Source organism: Cebidichthys violaceus, unplaced genomic scaffold, assembly GCF_023349555.1.
Source record: "Cebidichthys violaceus isolate CVI_PGR_0920_01 unplaced genomic scaffold, fCebVio1.0.p SCAF_8, whole genome shotgun sequence".
Classification (NCBI taxonomy): Eukaryota; Metazoa; Chordata; class Actinopteri; order Perciformes; family Stichaeidae; genus Cebidichthys; species Cebidichthys violaceus.
The window spans coordinates 287,987-309,443 of NW_027176964.1; the positions used below are offsets into that span (position 1 = coordinate 287,987).

Genomic DNA, 21,457 nt, shown 5'->3' on the forward strand with positions numbered 1-21,457 from the left:
CCTCTATTGTGTATAACTGTATGTATTTTTTATCCTCATTATCATAGGCTTAAAATCCAAACTTTAAATCCTAAAAACATCTATTATTTTGATTGTCTTGGACATTTTTTGGTGTGTTACAAGTCAGATCTAGGCTTAAGCAGCCATACACATTAGGATGCAACAGCACTACTACTACAAATGAATGAATCTGTACGTTACTTGAGTAGAAGAGAACATTTGTAAGACACCAAAACAGCTCATACAACCCACGATGGATACATTTTCCTTTTTGTATTTGCGGTTGCAAAACCTTTTTTTTTTCATTTACTATTAGTAATGTGTTTGGGGGGGTCATACCTCAAAAAATATTTAGTTGTATTCAATGACTTTCAATCTAAATTCTTCAACCACAGGAGGAAATTACAAGAAATGAGCAAGTCTGTATCTATCTTCAATTTAAAAAAAACAGTTGTTCTAATGTAATGCTATATTTTTTTATGAATATTGTTTTAATTCACAAATAGTTATTGAAAACCACTTGTCTCGATGACGTCATCTTCCCAAAACAAAAGAAAACGCTTAAAACCTACGAATGAACGCATCTTTGCACGTCCACCTCCGTGCAAACACACAATTAAACCAGCTGAACTTTCTCGATTCTCCACATTTGTCTTTTGTATCAAACTTTAACATTTGCAGCCGAAGCACACTGACGCAAGTGAAGAGATTCCGCATTACGTCATCGCGAAGGCCACACACTGGTGGCAAAGCTGCCTCTATTCTCCTCAGCCAGTAGGCTACGCTACCCGAAAATTTCCACACAACACAAGCTTTTCTTTTTTTTTTGCAGGAGAGCCGGCACAAGATCGGCCGCTTCGTGCAGCGATGCAGCACCCGACACCAAAGAACCGCTGATCGCTCCGCGGGACACGACCGGCCGGCCGTCTGTCTGTCGGATTCCTGGATGGAAGAAAAAAAACGGTGATGTTGCACGACATGCCTCGAAATAAATTGTGGTAAGTCTCGTGCAAAAAAAAAAAAAAAAAAGTGCGCTGCTGCAGCTGCTGGAGGCTGGCAAAGCAGCGGAGGAGCGACCTTAACCTACTTTGTCACTCTGGGGTGAAATGAGTTTCCCCCGATCAAGTTTTAGCGATTAAAAAAAAACGGCGAGAATAATAATAAAAACAAACATTAGAAAGTGTCGTGTAGTCGTTTATGCGGGATGATGTTTCTGTAACAATGAGAGCTTTGTGTCGCGTATACACACAGGTGTCTCAGGCGTGACAGCTGATGTCTGAGCCGAGTGTGTACCACAAGGTGCCTGTTGCCATTATCACTACCCTTTGTTTACCTTTTGAACCAGCATTGCTGTGGTGGAATTTAGTTGTCTTATAATGTGCAGAGGGCAACGTGTCTATGCACAGGAGTGCAGCTCTTTTTCAAGCTTGTGATCAAAATGCAAATGTGTGATTCTGTGTTTTGTCACATCACACATTCAAACATAATGACTTCCAGTGATTCTACTATTTTTTGATACTTTAAAGAATTTACTTTTATGTTGAGCTAAAAAAAAAAAAAACACATTGTTGTAAACAACTTGTGTAGCTGCACTCTCATTTAACATCGGGGTGCTGAAGTTTTGGCCTTTTTGCAGCTGAAACCATGGTGATCATCAGCAGGCAGCAGAGAGCAGAGGGCCCTCCAGCAGACATCACTGGCTGGTACCAGACAGGAAGAGAAAACTGTCTCACTACCTACTCACGGCATTTACTACAACACTAAAGCACAACATCTCTGAGCTTAACCTTAAGTCAATGGCACAGCTTTCCTTTATTTTTTTTATTCCTGTCAGGGGATGGGATCCGGATGCCAGTGTAGTTTATAGTCTTGCGATGTAAAAATAACTCCGGCCAATCAGCGGTAACAGCTGCGATGTACTGTACCGAGCCGGCCAAACACAGATTGCTCTATAACTCAAGTAAGTGCTTGTGTTTGTAAATGTTGCATGACAATCTGTTGCAACATCAAAGGAGGATGTACATGAACAGCACTGTCCGCTGTGTTTTATTGAGCTGCCACAGAAATAGACTCACGATGTAAATAACTGACTAACAAGGCGTTCTTGCGGTTGAATATTGTTAAACGATAGAATGAGTCATTAGTGCGAGACCCCTCGGCTTGGTTTTTGGCGGTGCTTGGCCCAGCCAGTCCACTCCGCAATGTTAATAGCATGCGATGATTTGCTCTTTTAAGGGCAGTTATTATTCTAATGCTGCCAGTGTGACAGTGCCACAGAGAAAGACTAATGTTTGCTGGGCACATGCCAGGAATGAGGGTTCGGGGTCTGCAACTAGAGAGCCAGTAAAGCTGTGTAAGAATGTGGAGCCTTCTCATTTGTAGTTAAAGATAGAGGCAGCACAGGCTGTATCCTGGCTGACAAGTTTCTAATTTCAGATATCCCCGCTCGTCCATTTGGGCTGCTTTTGTCGCAACGTGTCCTTGTTAGAGAGGACTTTGTGTTGCGAACAATTGTTTCTTGAAGGAGGGCTTGGCTTTTGTAATAACTGGGAAAGGAATAGGACCATGGTGCTTTATGAGAGGTATGTTGATCATCTTTGCTCCCCCCCCCCCCCCCCCAATCTTTGTGTTGGCTGTGCTGCTTTAATATCTGCTCCTGCAGTAGATTGTATCAATCTCAGTTATTTCCGAGACTGTAAACAAACCACGGAAGGTCACATAACTGGCACTCAGGATGTGTTTTGCTTGTGATGGGGGAAAGGATATCAATGATGATATATAAAAATAGTATATGTTTGTCAACGTTTTACATTCACTCAGATGACATTGGACTCCTGGCTGCTTGTAGTGGCTGTGTATACATCTAAAACAGTTGTTTACTGTTGCCATTGCCTTAGTTTAACTGATGAAACATTAAATTATTATTTGTGTTAATACACTGTTGTCATTTATGACCCTAAAACAGGTGTTTTTAATTCTTAGGTGGAGGATCTGCTCTGGCTTGTATTATACATATTATACATATATTTTCTGGAGCTTGCACTGCTGTGTTTTGAAGTGATTTCCTGAAATACTGCACTTGATTCTGTACTTCCAGGTTAATCTATTAGTTTAATCTTTTCCCTCTTAATCTGGATTTCAAAGATTCCTAGTGCTCCATAATTGACTGCCCTAAACTGACTGGAACCAGAGGGGGAAAAAAAACAAAAGTATGCTGTTGCTTGCTTTTTTTAAACACAAGGTGAACTCTAATTTCCACACCATGGAAATTGCGGAATGATATTTCAATTAATGTCGGAAGTAATTTGAAATACCGCGCCTGAGCGATTGTCTTGCAGAAAGTGTTTTCGAGCCACTCGTCCAAGAAGTGCCACTGTGTTCTCAGCTGAGCATTATCTCATAAACGATATTTACGACTGAAAAACTTTTCTCTGCAAACTTTGCTCGTCTGCAGTGGGAGGTGTAGTGTGTTGTGTGTTTGGTGGCGGGGGGGGGGGGGGCCTTGTACTCTGCTAATACTATGTTTTTATGAACAGAGTGGCTGGGATCTTTGCTGCTATGGCAACAAACCACATGACTAGGTGTATTAGATTGCCTCAGACAGTGTGCAGCGAGGCATGGCGTGAGCCTTCTCTCTGCTGCTCTGCCCCTCTGAAAGTCTTGTCCTTGTCTTACTTAAGTTTTTCTTAAACCCCCCCCCCCCCCCCCCCCCCCACCTCCACCTCCCACCTCCCCATCACATTTGTGATAGGCACTGTAGTGTGCTACGTTCAATTTGCGCATGTACTTTAAAAAAAAAAAAACACATGAAAAATTGAGGTCAGTGTCTGTGTTTATCATGGCCAGATTAAACTGCTATGAGGCCCTAGGGGTAAAATGAGCTGTGCCCCCCCCCCATTAGTATTTAATAATTATTGTTTTGTAATTTAATTAAGCATGAGAATGCACAATAGGCCCGCCTGTATGAGGCAGGTCCCCAAGATCAATTAATCATGCAGGTGTTAAAACCCATATCATTTCAGTTCATGTTGAGCTTTAGATGCACCGCAACAAATGTGCAATTCATCAATTAACCACAAACTAAAATAAACCGATCACTGAACTCCCTCCCAGTGATTGTCCTAAATAGCTAAGCAACCAAAACTAGACACAGTGGGCCTGTCCACCTTTGGATTCCTTCACAAGGTGAAATGATGTGCGTAGGAAATAGTAAGAGCATTTCAACTCTTTAGTTCATGCTTTATTGAAGAGCTTGAAGGGTGGTGTCCTTTTTCTTTTTAGCCAAAACACAAGAGCAACAGGGTTAGGAATGATTTAAACAATGTATTTATGTTGTAGCTGCAACTTTTAGCATGTCTATTAGCATGTCAGCTACATTTTAGACTGACGTTAATGACTCTGTCCTGCTCCATAACACTCCAGCAACTGCAGCCCACATTACCTGAGATAGTGTTATGTTTATCTGTTACACACATAATGCTAGGGCTAACTAGCTCACCACTGTTATTGTAATGTCTTCTACTACATCTTCAGATCATCAGCTGGTGAGGATGCTAACTTTTTAGCCGGGGACATGCAGCTTTAGCCTCAGTCGCTCAGCACAATATTAATTATTATGGAGCAATCGAGTGCACATTTCAAGTTTTAAGACCCCTTTTTTTTACAGGGTTCTCCTTGTCGTCCAACAAAAATTAGAAGAAGCTTTTATTCTGCCTCTGTCTGAAATTATGGACCCATTGTTTCTAAATGCTTATGAATTTCCGAGGGGTAAATCTGGAGCCTTTGGGTGCCTTGAAGGGTCTGAGGCGTTTAAAGTGAAATGATGTAGCTGTAAATTGCATCATGTCCAACGGGCATAATGTAATTATGTTTACAAAGTGCTAAGTGTTTTACAAATGAATTATACAGAATAGATTGTACATTGTATTATACAGAATAAAGCTGAAAGCAATAGGAAGGAAGAGCATTTTCAGTGATTGAGCAGTGCCCTAATTGGAAGCGTTTGTGGATACACAGGCTCTGATGTTACTTTCTCTCCTCTTGACCAGAATGATTGAAGACTTCGGGCGGAGCGGTGACAACATGGCAGATAGAAGGCAACTGTTTGTGGAGATGAGTAAGTGCTCAGGGCCACGGCTCAGCATGATCTATGTCTGTCGACTGTTTAAAAACGAAAAATTCCTCTCTGTGACTTTCTTGTAAAGCAAATAGATCAAGTGTGTCCACTCGTTTCAACCCGGTAGATTTCAAACCCACGTTGTTCAATATCAGATGAATAAATCAGACATTATGAAGTGAAAAATCATAGTAATAAATCCAGAATATTTCAAATATCCAAAATATATAATCTAAACATAAGATCACTATGATATTGTTAAATAATCCTATATCATTATTATTATTATTTTTTAATCATAATTCATGTTCATTGTATCTTATTTGATTCCAGTATTTCAAAATGTCCTTTTCCAAAGTATAATCTGTATTTGTTATTTATTTACATGATTAGAGTGTAATTTATTTACTTGATATTGAACACTTTGGGCCTCCGTACAATCTCCCTCCAGTGCTCCAAATGATCTATGAAGCAGCATTGACGTTCCCGATGTTATTTGATAATGAGTAATTATTCCTCAGGGGCTCAAGACCTGGACTCCATACGATTATCGACATACAGAACAGCCTGCAAACTCAGATTTGTGCAGAAGAAATGCAATTGTGAGTATGATGCATTGCACTTTCAACCGCATCACTCTGCTCATAATTCCTTCCCTGTCAAAATGTTTATACTCTCAGTATTTCTGTTTCCAGTGCATTTGGTTGACATCTGGAACGTCATCGAGGCTTTCCGAGAGAACGGCATCAACACCATGGACCTCAGCGAGGAGCTCTCTGTGGCTCGTCTAGAAGTGGTGCTGTCCACATTTTTTTACCAGCTGAACAAGCGCATGCCCACCACACACCAGATCATCGTGGAACAGTCCATCAGCCTGCTGCTCAACTTCCTGCTGGCATCCTATGACCCGTGAGTAACGCGTCACGTGACGCGTCGATGGCTGGTTGTGTACTTTCTCGTCTGAGGTTTTGACGTGAGCTAATGTAGTGTGAAATGTGACTCTGAAGTGTCTGCCAAAGTGGGGTGAAAATACAGACTATTGACTTTCACAATGTCACAACACGCTCGTGTAGAGTGCATATATTTAGAGACGCTAAAAGCCAAGCTAAACATTTTTTTAAGCCGTTGCTCACTGTGATTCAAGTTGGCCTCTAGAGGTTGTGCCTTTTTTAGAAAAACAGTTCAGATCCTTGGATTCTAGACATCGACAGCGTCTTTTAAAAGAAACTATGACCATAATTTAAAATGTATTTACTCCTTTTTTTAGGGAGGGCCAGGGCAAGATATCAGTCTTTGTTGCGAAGATGGCCCTGGCAACCATCTGTGGAGGAAAAATCCTGGATAAATTAAGATGTAAGCAACACAACTAATACTTATTTTTCTTTTAATTGTGAAAAATTAAATTAAAATCACCCATTTTAACTGTAATAAATCAGCTAACTTTCCTCATGCAGTTTCTAGTCCAAGTAATGTGCTGCTTTGGAATTCCTAATACAAACATTATTAATGTCTGTATTTGCTATATATCTCTGCTTAGCCTATTGTTCCTAAAGGAAGAAGCAGCGCTGGCCGAGCTCTTCGTGGCTGGAAGAAGTCATTATTCATTATCTGAAGGATAGGGTTTATTACATAATCTACAAAATCCGTGGGAGCAGTCGCAATGGCTCGTGAAGGGAAAAGAAGGAGGGCTACGTTGCTGGTGTATTATAACAATTGATTTGAATAACTGCTTTACTCTGATTTGTTTTCACAAATAAGTGGGATAATTGTATTGTGTATGCTGTAATTAGCCGACTGTGGTGGCAATTAGTTTGATTCATTTGTGTAATGTCTGCCTGCGTTGTTCCCAGATATTTTTTCCCAGATATCCGATTCTGCTGGAATAATGGTGCACTCGCAGTTTGACCAATTTCTGAGGGAGGTGCTGAAATTACCCATGGCGGTCTTTGAGGGACCTTCTTTTGGTTACACTGAACAAGCTGCAAGAACGTGCTTCGCACAGCAGGTGAGGGTTCATTCATTGTTTGAAGCGTTGACGTCGTGGAGGATTTTTTTTTTTCCCTTCTGTCGAATCATCTCACTCTCTTCTGCGCCCAACGTCAACAGAAAAAGGTCTCCCTCAATACATTCCTCGATACGTTGATGTCAGACCCGCCTCCTCAGTGTCTGGTGTGGTTACCGCTCATGCATCGGCTCACCAACGTGGAGAACGGTAAGACGCCACACCGAATATTTATGAATGGGGGAAGTTGGCGGGGCTTGGAGCATGTAAAGTTCAGCTTTGCATCGTCATCTTGAGTCCCCACACACACACACACACACACACACACACACACACACACACACACACACACACACCTCCATTGAGGATGACCCATAGGGACCTTACACCCTGTGCATGAGTGTGTGTGTGTGTGTGTGTGTGTGTGTGTGTGTGTGTGTGTGTGTGAGAGTAATTGTCATGCACACATCATCACCACCTTGTGAGCAAAAGAAACACAGTCACATGCTTACACACACACACACACACACACACACACACACACACACAGCATGCTGCCGTCGCACCGATGTTTGTGTATTCGTTTGAAATGAACAGACTGAAGAGCACATCTGTCCTTTTAAAATGAATGAAAATGAATCCCCCTCTCTTTGCAGGGTTTTACGATCACATCTGTTTGCGTGCACGTGTTTGTCCATCTGACCCCTCCTCTCCTCCTCGCAGTCTTTCACCCGGTCGAGTGCTCCTACTGCCACACCGAGAGCATGATGGGCTTCCGCTACCGCTGCCAGCAATGTCATAATTACCAGCTCTGTCAGGACTGCTTCTGGAGGGGGCATGCCAGCGGTCCCCATAGCAACCAGCACCAAATGAAGGAGTATACGTCATGGGTAAGGGAAGGAGACGAGGGGGGTAGGAGGAGGAGAGAGAGGGGCGGGCTGAGGGAGGTGTGTCTGCGCTCGACCAGTCACCGTGGCTGTGTTCGTTTTCCCTCACCGCGATGAAAGGATGCTGAGTGTTCGGCGCAGGTGACAGCGATGATGTCATGTGTTTGGAGGATAAATTAGCGTCCTCACGTTCTCACAATTTGCACACCGCTTGTGTGTTTCTCCCAGAAATCCCCTGCTAAGAAGTTATCCCATGCCCTCAGTAAGTCACTGAGCTGTGCATCCAGCAGAGAGCCTCTTCACCCCATGTTTCCCGAAATGCCAGACCAACCTCTCAACCTAGCTCATATTGTGTAAGTTCAACGTCTTTCTTTTTCCCCGACTGCAGATTTTCTTTTGAAACGTTTGAGTTCATCCCTCAGCTGATAATTATCTTGTTGCTGCCTCGAAGTCTGAAGTGAATCCAGTCAATCTCCTGGGTCAGCTGATCAATGGGGCTTAATTATAGCCCTGGGAATGATTGTGATCTGCAACACTGCTGCTACCTTTCCCTTGACTTGTCTGATGTTTTGTGTTGTGTTATAAATAATGGAGCAGCCTCCACAAGCACCGGCTTAAAACCAATCTGGTGCTGTTTATTGAAGGCAGTATAGTTACATACAGTAAGGCTACTCCTGGAGCAAAAATCTGTTTGTGTGTTTATTCTTTCACCTTCACATTAAAGTTGATTCCAGTATGTTACAGTATAACTCATAAACAGCCAAAAGGATTAAGATTGCAGGTTTGTACAACTGAATGTCGGTTTTAGAGCCTGACAATTACTGGATTTAACACAGAATATATACACAAAATATAAATCTTTTTTTATAAGGATCCTTTAAATGCATCCAAGATATAGGTATTAAAAATAATATCCACTTTGGCTGACGTTTATGCCAATGATAAGCCAGTAATATTGTCCTACATATTTATCATTTTCCTTTTCAGTGAATTTATTGTTTTTTTCTAAATGACTGGAATTTCTGCATGTAGTGTAGTCTTTGCACTGCTTGGCTGATTGTAATAAACTATTTTCATTCCTTTCCTTGTTCTGTACTTTCCTCAGAGATACGTGGTGAGTTTGTTTTGGATATTTCACACATCGTAAAATGTGTCTGTACATTTTTGGTGACTGTAGATTTGAATCCTTTGTTTTGTGCTAATCACATCCCATCCACACAAGAGTTCTTAGAGTCAGTGTTTGTCGACTCACGGATTCATTCCCCCATTCATTGCATGTTTTTTATTGTTTAGCACACACCCTGCATAACTAATCATATCTGACTCTGTTGTGACATCCTGATATATGCACAGAAAGTTCATCCACCAAAACGGAAATTCAGATCCAAACGAACAAAAGTTTATGTGGATCCAAATTTCTATTTTGCTAGATTCGAATACACACAAACAAAAGTTTATGTTACTTTAACATTAAACAAAACAGCCTCGTTGGGATTAAAAAACATGTGTTTCCTGTTCAGGCCACCAAGACCAGTGAACATCACCAATGACTACTCGCTCTCCCACTCCATGCCTACATCAGGGAACCCTTACTCCACCAAAAAGTGAGTACAGTCCTAACAATGGATGTCCTGGATTTTCAAAGCGGATCTTTTCAGCCGCTGCACTCCCTGAAGGCCCATCCCCTGTAGACTCTGCGACCCACACTGTCTTTCTCTTCTTGCCTTCATTTTAAAATGATGTGCATGTGAGAACATTTGTTTATCGTCGTGCTTTTTTTCTTTCTTTCTTTTCTTCTCTGTGGTTCTTTGTGCTGAATGTAAATAGCTTGCCTTACAGCAAGAATAATGATGTTGAGCAAAGACAGCCTTTGACTCGGGCTGCTCCACATCTGTTTAAAGGGAGAGGGTAAGTGACACAGGTGTGCATAAGAGAATGCCTTTGTAGCTCAAATGCATGTGTGGACTAATATAGATTATAATCATAAAGCATAAACTACAGTGCTTTAGGAACCGGTTTTCTTATAGAGGGGTTTACATTGTTGTACTCGAGGGGCTGGATGAAGCATCCACCATAAAGATCACTGGCAATTAGTTTGGAGTGTCTATTACAATCTTTATCATACACACAGAAATGGGAAATACTAACTGCTAGTTTCGATTATAAGCGTCTTTCAATGTTACTCCTCTATGTTGAAGCAGTAGCAGTAAAACCGTTAAAATTCCCAGGAGTATTCCCAGGTATGTTAAAAAATGTACCTGTTTACATGAAATGGGATTATCTTGTTGTTTTCAGTTGCTATTGATGTTATATTTAGTACATTTTGTTCTATCAGGATTTTTCTAGTGAAAGGCCACTGAGCTCCACTGCACCTGCACTTGATGGAGAAGGTGTTTCTTTAGGGAACAGTAGTCCCTTTCATAGCTCAGGCCTATAGAAAAACATAGAAATGTGATGAGTGAGCGTTCTTTAGGTTATTCTTGATGTGCATATCAGAGCATCTGACATCGTGGTTACTGTTTGCACAGACACCGTATAATGCAAGGCTTTCAGCTGATGTGCCCGCTGAAGCTTGACAGGCTAACTTTAGCTCAACAATGACTGAGAATACCTGATAACATCCCCAAACTTTATGACGAGAGTTTTTTACTTCAGACAGCTGGAATATGCAGTTAAAGAGGCACTGCAGTGGGTTAGTGCACTTCCATAATGTTGTGAGACAAATTAAAAAAACTAATTGATGCCCAAATATTCTGACTTTTAGTCTCTACTGTTTTATCAAGCTCCAAAAACTTGAAGCCTACACTTCCCATAATGCAACACAGTGAGCTTCCTAACCAACCTCCAGTTTGTAATGCAGTTTGTCCTGATAAAGCTGCACTGACCAATATTTTTGTGTCGGTGTTGCTCATAGTGGTAAAACCACAGATTATTATCGGCAGGTCACCTCAGCTCTGTGGAGCATTTTAGCATCTTTCAGCTCGTTGTTCTGTTTTTTAAGGCCCACAAACTCTGATAAACATCTACCTGGCAGCAAATACCTGTAGCAAACAAACTAGGTTAGCTGATTAACATAGTGAAGCAGTTAGCTGCTAAAGAGGCAGATATTTCCTTCAGCAATACAGAGCTAAAAGTAGAGTGAGTACTGGACTCACTATGCTAACGTTGCTGTGTGTCTGCTGGATGTCTAAATCAGCAACATTGTTAGCCATAACAACTTAAAAATTAGCTTAATGTGAATGCTGTGTCAGCTTGTTCAGATACACCTAATGGCTGAATATGGAGTGTAAAACTGATGGCGTTACCCTTTAATTTTTTACTTTGAGATCATTTTATTGAATAATTAGTTATTGTGGACATTCAACTACCAGCCAAAACTGCATGCTAACCTCATAACGTCCTGCAGCTCCATGTTAAAGAAAAGCTAATGATGTTTAGCAGATGTTTTTGTTTGTATGTTAGGTCAATTTCAGCTCTACTGGACATTAGCTTGTTGCTAGCGTGTATTCTAGCTATCATTATGAGGTCAATATGCAGCAGCTGCAGGTTTTTTAATTGAATTAGCTGCTTTGCGAAATCAGTTTTTTCAGGGTTAAAGAAGCAAATAATTAAAACAGTTGAGCCTAAAGTTACAATACGCACAATTTTTTATTTCTATTTCAATTTTTTCCGAATGATTTAACGATGCGGTTCTTTGTTGTTTTTGCTGTTATGAGACATTTTATGGTCACAGCTAATTCTGCGTCGCCCCTCCATAATGGCAGTGGGGATGGTTCCTGTAGGAGTTTGTGATGCAGATGGGAAGCCTCTATGAATATAGGAGCTACATCAAAAAGCACGCTTGACATGTCTGGGTGGCAGATTGTTTGACTTAGAAATAATGACTTTCAGTGGTTTTAATAAGGGAGCACTGACTGATTGATGCTTGGAGAATGTAAACATGTAGCTTGTAGAGTCTTTTTTTGCTGAGCATGTCCTTAATCGTGCTCCGAGCCTTCATCACTGGAGTCTCTCTCAAACATAACATGGCCTTGTTTCCCTCTAGTCACCCGTGAATGGCTGCTTTTCAGCCACTCTCCTCCTCTTCTCCTTTGTTGCGTTTCGTCTCTCTGCTTCCTCCCCCCTCTCGTCCTTCCCCTCTATTGTCACCTGTGTAATGTCATGTTTTATGTTTTGTGAAACCCTGCGCCGTTCCAGGTTGAACTACAACCTCGATGTTGCCGATAGACTTGCAGACGAACATGCTCTCATTGGCCTCTATGTGAATCTCCTCCAAAACAACCCCAAAACATGGTTAGTTTGGTGTGTCGCAGTGGAAACCATATGCTCTGCTGGACTGCCACCTAGCAATCCTTCCCCTGGCCTAACCTCATTCTGAGTGTGTTGGAGCCCTAACGCTGCATGCTGTCACTTTAACAGACCAGTCACCTCGACCTTTGACACTTCTGTCGACGCATTATTGCTTTTCAGCAGCAATAATTGTTTGTCTGACTGATTTGTATCCAAAATGGAATCAAAGAGTTTATTTCTACCAAGAGATCTGTATTTATTTGATTGGATTTCAACGTGAAACTTGTTTTTTTCATATTCTCACCCTTATAAGACTTTGTAAGTATACACATAACAACATGACTACATAATATAAAAAAAATTTCAGTCCTAAAATGTACATATTGTTGTCTCTGACTGAAATATGCAAAAGAAAAAAAGGCAAAAGTCTCATATTTGTCACATTAAAATTGTATAATTCCAAATGCTCAGGGCAGATTAGTTAGTTAATTGGTACTAAATACTTTAAACACTTTTAGCTGCTGTTTACCTCAGATTTGACTGCCTCTTTAATCTCTGAAATCAGTTTGGTCCAGTAGATCTTGTTAAAAACAAAGCAAGACTGTTAGTTTTTATTTTAACACATTTATTCTATCATGTTGGCTATCTGTATCTTCCTGTGTGAGTGCATTTGAGAGCTTTTAATGTGTGTGTGTGTGTGTGTGTGTGTGTGTGTGTGTGTGTGTGTGTGTGTGTGTGTGTGTGTGTGTGTGTGTGTGCTTGGAAATGCACACAACCATATTTGTTTTTACTTTATCAGTGATCCGGCTGTATAAGTAACCTTTCTGTTCTTTGGACACAAACGATAACTTCAGCTCCTCATTTATGTAATAACCCAACTTCATTACTGCTTTTGTGGTTTTACATAAGTAGCTTAGCATGATTATGCGGGAGGCTGCTATAAAACTTTGTCTGCCAAAGAACTAATCTGACTTTTGAACAAACTAAACTTTCTTGGATTTTTGCATTTTATTTCCCCCCCTGCATGGTTTATATCTGCGTAGCTGTCTAGTAACCGTGTCGTGTTGTGACTCCATTTTCCTCTTGATCAGTTTGCTGGAGAGTAACCATCAAGATGAAGAGCACAGCCTCATCGCCCGCTATGCTGCTAGACTGGCTGCTGATGCCGCGGTGAGATATATAAGATATTTATTGCTCACAATATCTTGGCATCTTTCATCTGTGTCCACAGCCAAAACTCTGTCCTTGATGAGGGTTCAACGTACTCTGCTACTCTACTCTTTGAGAGTTTCACTCCTTTTTATTGTGAAGATGATGAAGGGATTTACAGGTGGTGATCATTTCTACCCAGTATTCTATGCCTGTTTATGTTCTGATCGGGTCTTGATAGATGGCCGGTGACTTGACTGTTTTACTACCCCCTCCCTGTGAGATGTGAGATAAGGTAATGGATGACATCATCCACTGGTAAAGCCAGTTCACGTGATGTCTCCTGCTTGGTTTCACCATACAGGCTCAGCAGCAGCGGATCCCCACGGACCTCCCCTGCTCTCTGGATGCCAACAAACAGCAGAGGCAACTCATCGCCGAGCTCGAGAGCAAAAACAGGTCAGGGATGACTGCTTTGGTGATGCTTTTCAGTCCTTTCCTGTTTGTCTCCTCTCTTCTTTTTTCCATCCCACAGCAAGAGATTCACCTGGAGAATAAACAGAGTCCTGGTCTGACAAAAGAAACAGACCTCAGAGCACATACATAACTGAAAACTGTAATTGTTACTATTATTATAAACTTAGGTGTGATATTTCCCCTTGTAAATATAAAAAAATGTTTGAGCAAGTAACTAACTGTATGTATACAGTGTGGAATATAATTCAATGAATATTAGATCATGCAAGGCAATTATAGGCAATTTATGTATATAGCATATTTCATGCACAGTGGCAAATTCAAAATGAAATTTCTTAAAATGAATACAAAAGAAAAGCAGTTAATAAGAGTTATCATTAGAAGTAACAGCAAGTTTAACATTAAAATGACAGCAGTAAGTAATAGTGAATAATGATACCAAAGTGGAGACAAAAGTTCAATTACAGGCAACAGTGAACAAGTGCATCGGCTGCAGCTATAATTAATACTTTTATTTAATACAAACAATGGATCACATGACTATTTGTATATGACGGCGGTTACATGTGGTGAGAAACCTGCAGAGAATTATCACCCGACTCAGCAGTTACCCTCAGCTCTACAGAGCTTTATGGGCTCGCGGTCACACTGCTATGGCTTGAATAGAACGGCGCTGTGGTTTATGTTGTTAGTAACATTTGTGCTGTTCCTGCATGCAAAATATCTGTTGTGAAAAAGGTCTTAAAGGAACAGTAGGATTTAGGGGGATTTATTGGCAGAAATGGACAAAAATATTCATAACTAATCGTGTTTTCGTTAGCTTAGAATGAGACGTTTATATCTACATAGTGAGTCTTCTTCGCAGAGTCCGCCATGTTGCGGCGCCATGTTTCTACAGCAGCCCTGAACGGACAAACCAAACACTGGCTCTAGAGAAGGTGTTTTGTGTTTTACGTTACCTAAAGAGCACCGTAGTTCTACGACACGCTTGGAATGGGAGGGGTGAGGATCTGGAAACCCCAAGATGCCACTAAATCCTTCACACTGCTCCTTTAAGTGTCTTTCACTTCATTGTTTTGGTTTTCCTGACAACACCTTTATTGTTTCACTTCACTGTAATCGCTCTCATAGTGTTGTTTTTTGCCACAACAGACAGCTGCTTTTTTAGGAACAAAAAAAAAAAAGAAAGATGCACTAAAAACCTACTGTACATTGCCTACTGAGCCCCGAACGGCAGACGGAGAAAGTTAGCGACCAGCTGGTGAAGATAGTGGAGTACTTAGAAGCTAAAAAGCAAGATATTTCCCTCAGGAGTTCATGGAGTCCAAACACAGCTGAAAGTGAGTGGATGTTGGACCTCATCAGGGGGATATAAACTAATATCTGCTATAACCAAGGTAATAAAATGTCCACAGCTTGTTTCAAGCGCCCCCAAGTGGCCAAAAAAAACCCAGTTATTGCAGATTTAAGTTTTAATTTCAACATGGTCAGTGTGTCCACAGTAGGATCATCAGTTGCGAAATGCAGCTTCCCTGTATTTGTGTTGACCCGGGGTCTTACGGACAAACCATGCCTGACTTATATAACCCGGTTTGTGCCTCTCACAGAGAAATCCTGCAGGAAATCCAGCGTCTGCGTGTTCAACATGAGGAGGCCTCCCAGCCGCCACCTGACAGGGGTCAGCAGAACCCCACCCTTCTGGCTGAGCTTCGACTTCTCAGGTAACTCCGTTCAGTCCTGCACAATGCTGTGCGTTTAAGAACAGGCATTTTTGCTTAGGCTGCAGCAGAACGTGCTTATTGTAATTGCCTATTTCCTAGACAAATAAACACCATATGTTGGAGGCTACAGATGCTCATATGCATTTTTTTTTTTTTGACGTGACATTACTGTATCATCACCATGTACAACTTGTTTCCTCCGTTAGGCAACGCAAAGATGAGCTTGAACAAAGAATGTCTACTCTGCAGGAGAGTCGCAGGGAACTCATGGTGCAGCTGGAGCAACTAATGATGCTTCTCAAGGTATTAGAGACGTGCTTTTCATCTCTTTGACTTCACAGCACTCAAATACGGAACACAGACAAGACGCCTTCATGATCGCTGAACAAACACACATTCTGTTTGCAGTGGGGAGCAATAAGATCGTGGTTATTTAGTTTCCAGTTTACCTTTTGGCCAGAGTCAGCTCTGTTGAAGTGTACATGTTTATATATACATGGACACGTGTACCGTATCTCGTATTTTCGGGTTTTTAATTGGTGGCAGGTGGTAAGCAATATGGCCAGATGACGACGTTCACTTGTACTACAATGTCTCCCAGATGTAGGCGCTCACTCCAGCTAATGTAAAGCAAACACTGCACTTTTCAGATGTGGAAACATGTGAGAAATTACCCAACATGTCCAATAGAGGGCGTACATCTTTAATAGGAGACCTATTATTTCAGTTATTGACTGTACAAATAAGAGGTTCAGCATTCACATGTTTGAGATTTTGAGCTATATGATGTCTGCTTTGGGGTGTTTCTTCACCTTAAATGAAATCATATCAGCCTTTTAAACAAACCTTTAACCACATCAGGAACATCTTTAATCTATTGTTGGTGTAGTGTCAGGCCTGTCAGTCAATTTGTGAGTGACAGCAGATGACCAATATTGTGTTTTGGTCTTGTTAAAAATGCTATTGATTATCAACAACTTTCCTCTGTCACATACATTTGTTTAAACGATGTCCCTTTGCCTCTTATTAGCTTATGTTATCCAAGAGTCCAGAGAGATGGTTTAAGAACAGGGTGTTGAATTTGGGATTGTGCTCCATCACACCTTACAAAGAGGATAACCTTTGGTGCGAGAATATCTTCCGCAGCCAACGAGACAGGAGTTCCTCAAAGCTGACATAAACTGCTCACTATACTGGCTTAAGTGGGGAGGATATCAATCTAATTAGGCTAAAAGGATCAATGTTAATCCATTAAACTTGCATGCAGAAGCCACATGCTTGTCACATCCTGGAGGAATTAGTGATTGGATTTTCTTTCAGAAATACTCAATGTGATGTAGTTGTTGTTTCATGAGCCATAAAATATTGTTTTGCAGCTGGAGGAGGAACGGAAACAAGCTGTGAGTGTGAGAACTGTGGAGCGAAAAAAAACAGAGGCTGAAACTACGCTTGGATTCAAAATGATTGCATGTTTGAAGTAAATACTAACTGCTGCTGTTGGGTGGAGACTTTGTGTCTGAATTTTGGAGATGCATGGTGTTCACCAGACATCACCAACGTGTAGTCTGGTCTGTGGGAATAGTTGGGATCGCTTTCAGAGAGAAAATCTGTTTTAACAGCATGTTGAGGTTTAGACAAATACAGACACAATGAAAAATGCAGCTTAATGACTCCACATATTGTACATTACTAGAATGTGTGTGATGTTTTGTTACTTATAAAGCTACTGTGGTGTACAATTAGGACAAATGAGCTCCTCTACTGACTTAAAGAAAACTATTGAACCGAATAGATTGTAGCTGTTTTTTGGCATTTGATATTCTTTGCTGTGATTTGAGCGCACAGTTATTTGTTGCATTGCTCGTAGAAGGTTTGCTTTGATAAGAAACTTTTTGATCCAGATTATGTTTTGTTCTTCTTACAGTTTATTTCTGTTTTCTCTGATAATGATGATGGCACAAGTAAACACTAAATCGGTGTCTGTGTTGCAGACTCAGGGCACCGGCTCTCCGCGCTCTTCCCCCAGCCACACCATCAGCCGGCAGATCCCCACACCCATCCACTCGGACTCTGCCGGCACGACCCCGACTCACATACCTCAGGACTCACTCATGGGCGTGGGAGGGGATGTTCAGGAGGCCTTCGCTCAGGGTAACGCACAGAGAAAGGCATGCGTTTGTTATGGACGTATGGGAGTATGGGTCTAATTTCTAAATACGTTTGTGTTTCAAAGGTCCGAGGAGAAATTTGAGAAATGACCTCCTCATTGCTGCTGACTCCATCACCAACACGATGTCATCGCTGGTTAAAGAACTCAACTCAGGTAAAAATGAATGGAAAAAAAGGTTGAATTTTGCTCTCTTTTTTTCTATTTTTTATGCAACAGCTGTTTTAAAAATGTCTTTTTCTCATAGAGGGTGGAAGTGAGACCGAGAGCAACACGGATTCAGACTTTGGACGTGCCGACCTGTTGGCCGCAACCTCTTCAGATCCCTTCTTCACATCTAAACCAAGGTACTACAGTAGCATGTGTCATCAACAATTAATAACAAATCATAAATCATAATCAGTGTATTTTTAACCTGCTTATCCTCAGAAACGGCTTTGACACAGCATGCTGCTTCCCCAGCTTTCCCTGTAGTGTTGAAATGTTTCATCTGATGTGTGTGGAGAACTTCATACATCAGGTCATCTCCAAGATTTCTATAGATCACCGATGTGAATCAGATGTAATGGTTGTTTTAAGACATTACAAGTTGGTGGGACATCAGCTCTGACCGTTTTCCATCTTAAAAATGTGTAGCTTGAAAACAATATTTGTTCCTGTTTTTGTTCTTGTCTTCTGTCACAAAATCTCCAGTTGTCAGGTACACCTCCGATCTTGTGACTTGTTTTAAACTGCCTGTTTTCTGTCACAGGAGTGCCAGCGCTGCGGAGAGCTTCGAGAACGATCTGGAGCAGCAGCTGGAGAACGAGCTCAAGCTGGAGGAGCTAATGAAGCACAGGCAGGAACCAGACAAAGCGTGCATGGTGGGTTGTAGCTGTGCAGGACTGTAAATGGAAGAAGACGGCGGTGTATTGGGGTGTGTTTTCTTTTTTTATTCTAACTCGCTGCATGTGTTTTTGGTGGTGTGGTGCAGGTGACGCTGCAGCAGTGACAGCGTTTGTCCCGGTGACTGGTAAGTGTCTGAAACTACAATATGACAACTATAAAATGCATCTTCTATGTTACCGGGGTCAGACTTTTACTTTTATTCTAGCATGTAGGTCATCATAACAGTGTTTCTAAATCAAATGTTTATTTTACTGACTAACTTCTCACTAAACCTGAACTGGAGGAAGCGCTATGATGTTTAGCACTTGTTTTGTGCTGTAAGTAACATGTTCTGTGTCCTTAACAGATGAGCAATATGAAAAGCAACAACAGTAGAAGACACTGGACGAGGCGACACTGGGCCGACGGTACAGAGCACTGAATACGTGAAGAATTTAAGTTGAAGAAATGGCTGAATCCAACCATGGAATACATTTATGTAAAGATATATTTTTTAACCAACCACATATTTAAGGTAATACTGTGAGCTGATGTAAAGAGATTAATTAGTGAGCTGTCTATTACACCACAGGTGCCATAAAAACCACGTGACTTCTGCGAATTATTTCTTAATTTCTAGCCTTTTTATATGAGTTGTCCGGCAAATGTACAACTACACGGTTAGTTCAAATCTGATTCTTTCAAATTATCATCTTCCTGCAAACAGTGAACCAGGTTTTAAGTGTTTGTTTGTCTTCTGATTTCAAATATAAACCTGCGTTGGAGTTGAAGTTATAGTTGATACATTTTGCAACATTTAATAAATGTATAACTCCAGATTTAACCATTGGTCCATAGATTTCTTACAGTTGCTGTCGAGTGGCTTTTGTGTTGTTTTTTTGACTTGTTTTTGGAGTGGGCCGATCACATATGCTTGTTTTATTTGATACCTTCGTGATAATAATGCACACATGCCTTAGCTGATTGGATGACCTCTCAATGGAGCTCATTCAAACTGTCAAATGCAGCATGTAGCCAACAACTAAACACGCCTGTTCAGCAGCAACGCTCGTTGTCTTCACTGGACAACTTAGGTTATATTCAAAAAATCTCATGCTGGGAAGTGATTTTGTCTGCAAACATGTACAATGTCTACATATATATTGTCAGTAAGATAAAGATGGATTGGTTCTGATATCTGGAAGTGTTTTAAGATACAGTGAAAATATGTAACACTTCCAAATGGTTTACACTGGTGAGGGTGTTGAAGAAGTTGTGTTTACTATCAATGTTTTATGAATTAAGGTTCGATCATGTGCCATTGTTTCATTCACTAGCGTCGCTGCTCTCGCACACAAATCTCTGTGTGACTCTCACACCGAACATGCACACTCCTGATGTAGTTCCTGAGTGTGCGTGGAACTTTACTCAGTCACTTTGGGAAAAAGTGGCAAGCCAATCTAAAATCATAAATGTGTGAAATATGTCTAGTTTGATTTCTGAGCAAGTTCATAGCAGTGATTTTGCATGGTGGTGATGCATAATAATAAAGTGTTGACACAATATAACATTTTTTTGTCTATGAACTCCTTCTGTCTTTCTTTTTCCATTCCAGACCGGCACACTTCAATTGGCTTGGTTTGGCAGTGCACATTTATTATCTGTCATAAATGCACTGTTGGCTGCCCTCAACCTATTGTCTATAATTCATCACATAGTCCCACCATCTGAGGTAACATAAAAGCAGCCATCCAGCGCTGAATCTCACAGTCATGTGGATATTAGGAGGGAAAATTTTGCTCTCAGGCTCAGGCAGAATTATCAGCATATGAATGAACTGATATTAGTCTTCATTATTATTGTTCTTATCAGTATTTTTTTTTTAAAGACATCAACACAAGCCTTTTTTCCACTGACAGTATTCATAAGATAAATATAAAATCTATCAACAGGTCTTTACATAATTGACTGGTATCTTGTTACAATATTTGCTTTATTTATCTGGTCGATTTTGTGTCTACTCTATCAGCAAAGCAGCTATAAGAGAGATTAATTTTAAAGCGAGTCGCCCTCCTCTTGATAGCTTATGTCTTGTATCAAGTGCATGACTGCGCCCTGGTGTTAAAACATGAGGAATGCAGTTGTGTCAGAGCCTGAACATCAGGTTTATTTAATCAAAGATGCAAACTTTGTGCGCTGTATTTCCTTCTGTGGAAAATGTGCTCTTTGCCTAGAATTATATTTAGATGACGAATTAAAAAAGAGGCATTCTTTTATAATAAATCTTTAACTTGCTTTCTCAGTGAGGTCCTTGAAATTCACATGGATATTTATCACACAGGCATAAGGAATAGTGTACATATAATACAAGAGAGGAAAATAACATGTATTATCAATTCACTTATTTTGTCAATTGTAAAATGTCCACAACTAATAAAATGATAGTGGAAATGTCCTTCACAAATTAAAAAGGACCAAAATACTCAGATATTCAATTTTAAGTTACATAAAATACAGACAAGAAGTTCATTTAAGAAGCTGGAACTAGATGCTACATTATTATTATTATTATTATTATTATTATTATTATTATTATTATTATTACTATTAGTAGTAGTAGTAGTAGTATTTTTGCTAAATTAATTCACTGTAACAATAAATCAACTCACTCAATTCTCTGAGTCTCTACGCATAAAAGTGGGTTTTTAAATTATATAGTATATGTATATATATATATATATATATATATATATATATACATACATACATACATACATACAT

At 40.5% G+C, this 21,457-nt stretch overlaps 1 protein-coding gene across 9 annotated transcripts; it reads left to right on the forward strand.

Moving 5' to 3' along the window:
- Positions 1-796: 796 nt before the first annotated feature.
- On the forward strand, positions 797-20,249 carry dtna (dystrobrevin, alpha). 9 transcript variants are annotated; one of them, XM_068737834.1, is made up of 24 exons: positions 797-998; positions 5,049-5,116; positions 5,638-5,718; positions 5,812-6,025; positions 6,384-6,469; positions 6,967-7,121; positions 7,223-7,328; positions 7,842-8,008; positions 8,234-8,358; positions 9,111-9,119; positions 9,526-9,609; positions 9,833-9,913; positions 12,203-12,298; positions 13,387-13,465; positions 13,809-13,903; positions 15,529-15,642; positions 15,849-15,945; positions 17,019-17,042; positions 17,634-17,793; positions 17,876-17,965; positions 18,057-18,156; positions 18,561-18,672; positions 18,783-18,821; positions 19,044-20,249. In XM_068737834.1, the coding sequence occupies exons 2-23, from the start codon at positions 5,050-5,052 to the stop codon at positions 18,798-18,800; spliced, it is 2,160 nt and encodes a 719-aa protein (XP_068593935.1). In that variant the 5' UTR covers positions 797-998; position 5,049; the 3' UTR covers positions 18,801-18,821; positions 19,044-20,249. The 9 variants fall into 9 exon arrangements, with proteins under 9 accessions (XP_068593935.1, XP_068593936.1, XP_068593938.1 ...); XM_068737835.1 differs by lacking the exon at positions 9,111-9,119 and having other exon boundaries at positions 798-998; XM_068737836.1 differs by lacking the exon at positions 17,019-17,042 and having other exon boundaries at positions 799-998.
- The last annotated feature ends 1,208 nt before the right edge of the window (positions 20,250-21,457 follow it).

Bases quoted from the DNA above. Each gene is read 5' to 3' on its own strand.
- dtna (XM_068737834.1), top strand. From the start codon at position 5,050: ATGATTGAAGACTTCGGGCGGAGCGGTGACAACATGGCAGATAGAAGG. The intron at 13,904-15,528 runs GTCAGGGATGAC...TGCCTCTCACAG, and splicing joins GAGCTCGAGAGCAAAAACAG to AGAAATCCTGCAGGAAATCC. The intron at 18,157-18,560 runs GTACTACAGTAG...TTTCTGTCACAG, and splicing joins TTCTTCACATCTAAACCAAG to GAGTGCCAGCGCTGCGGAGA.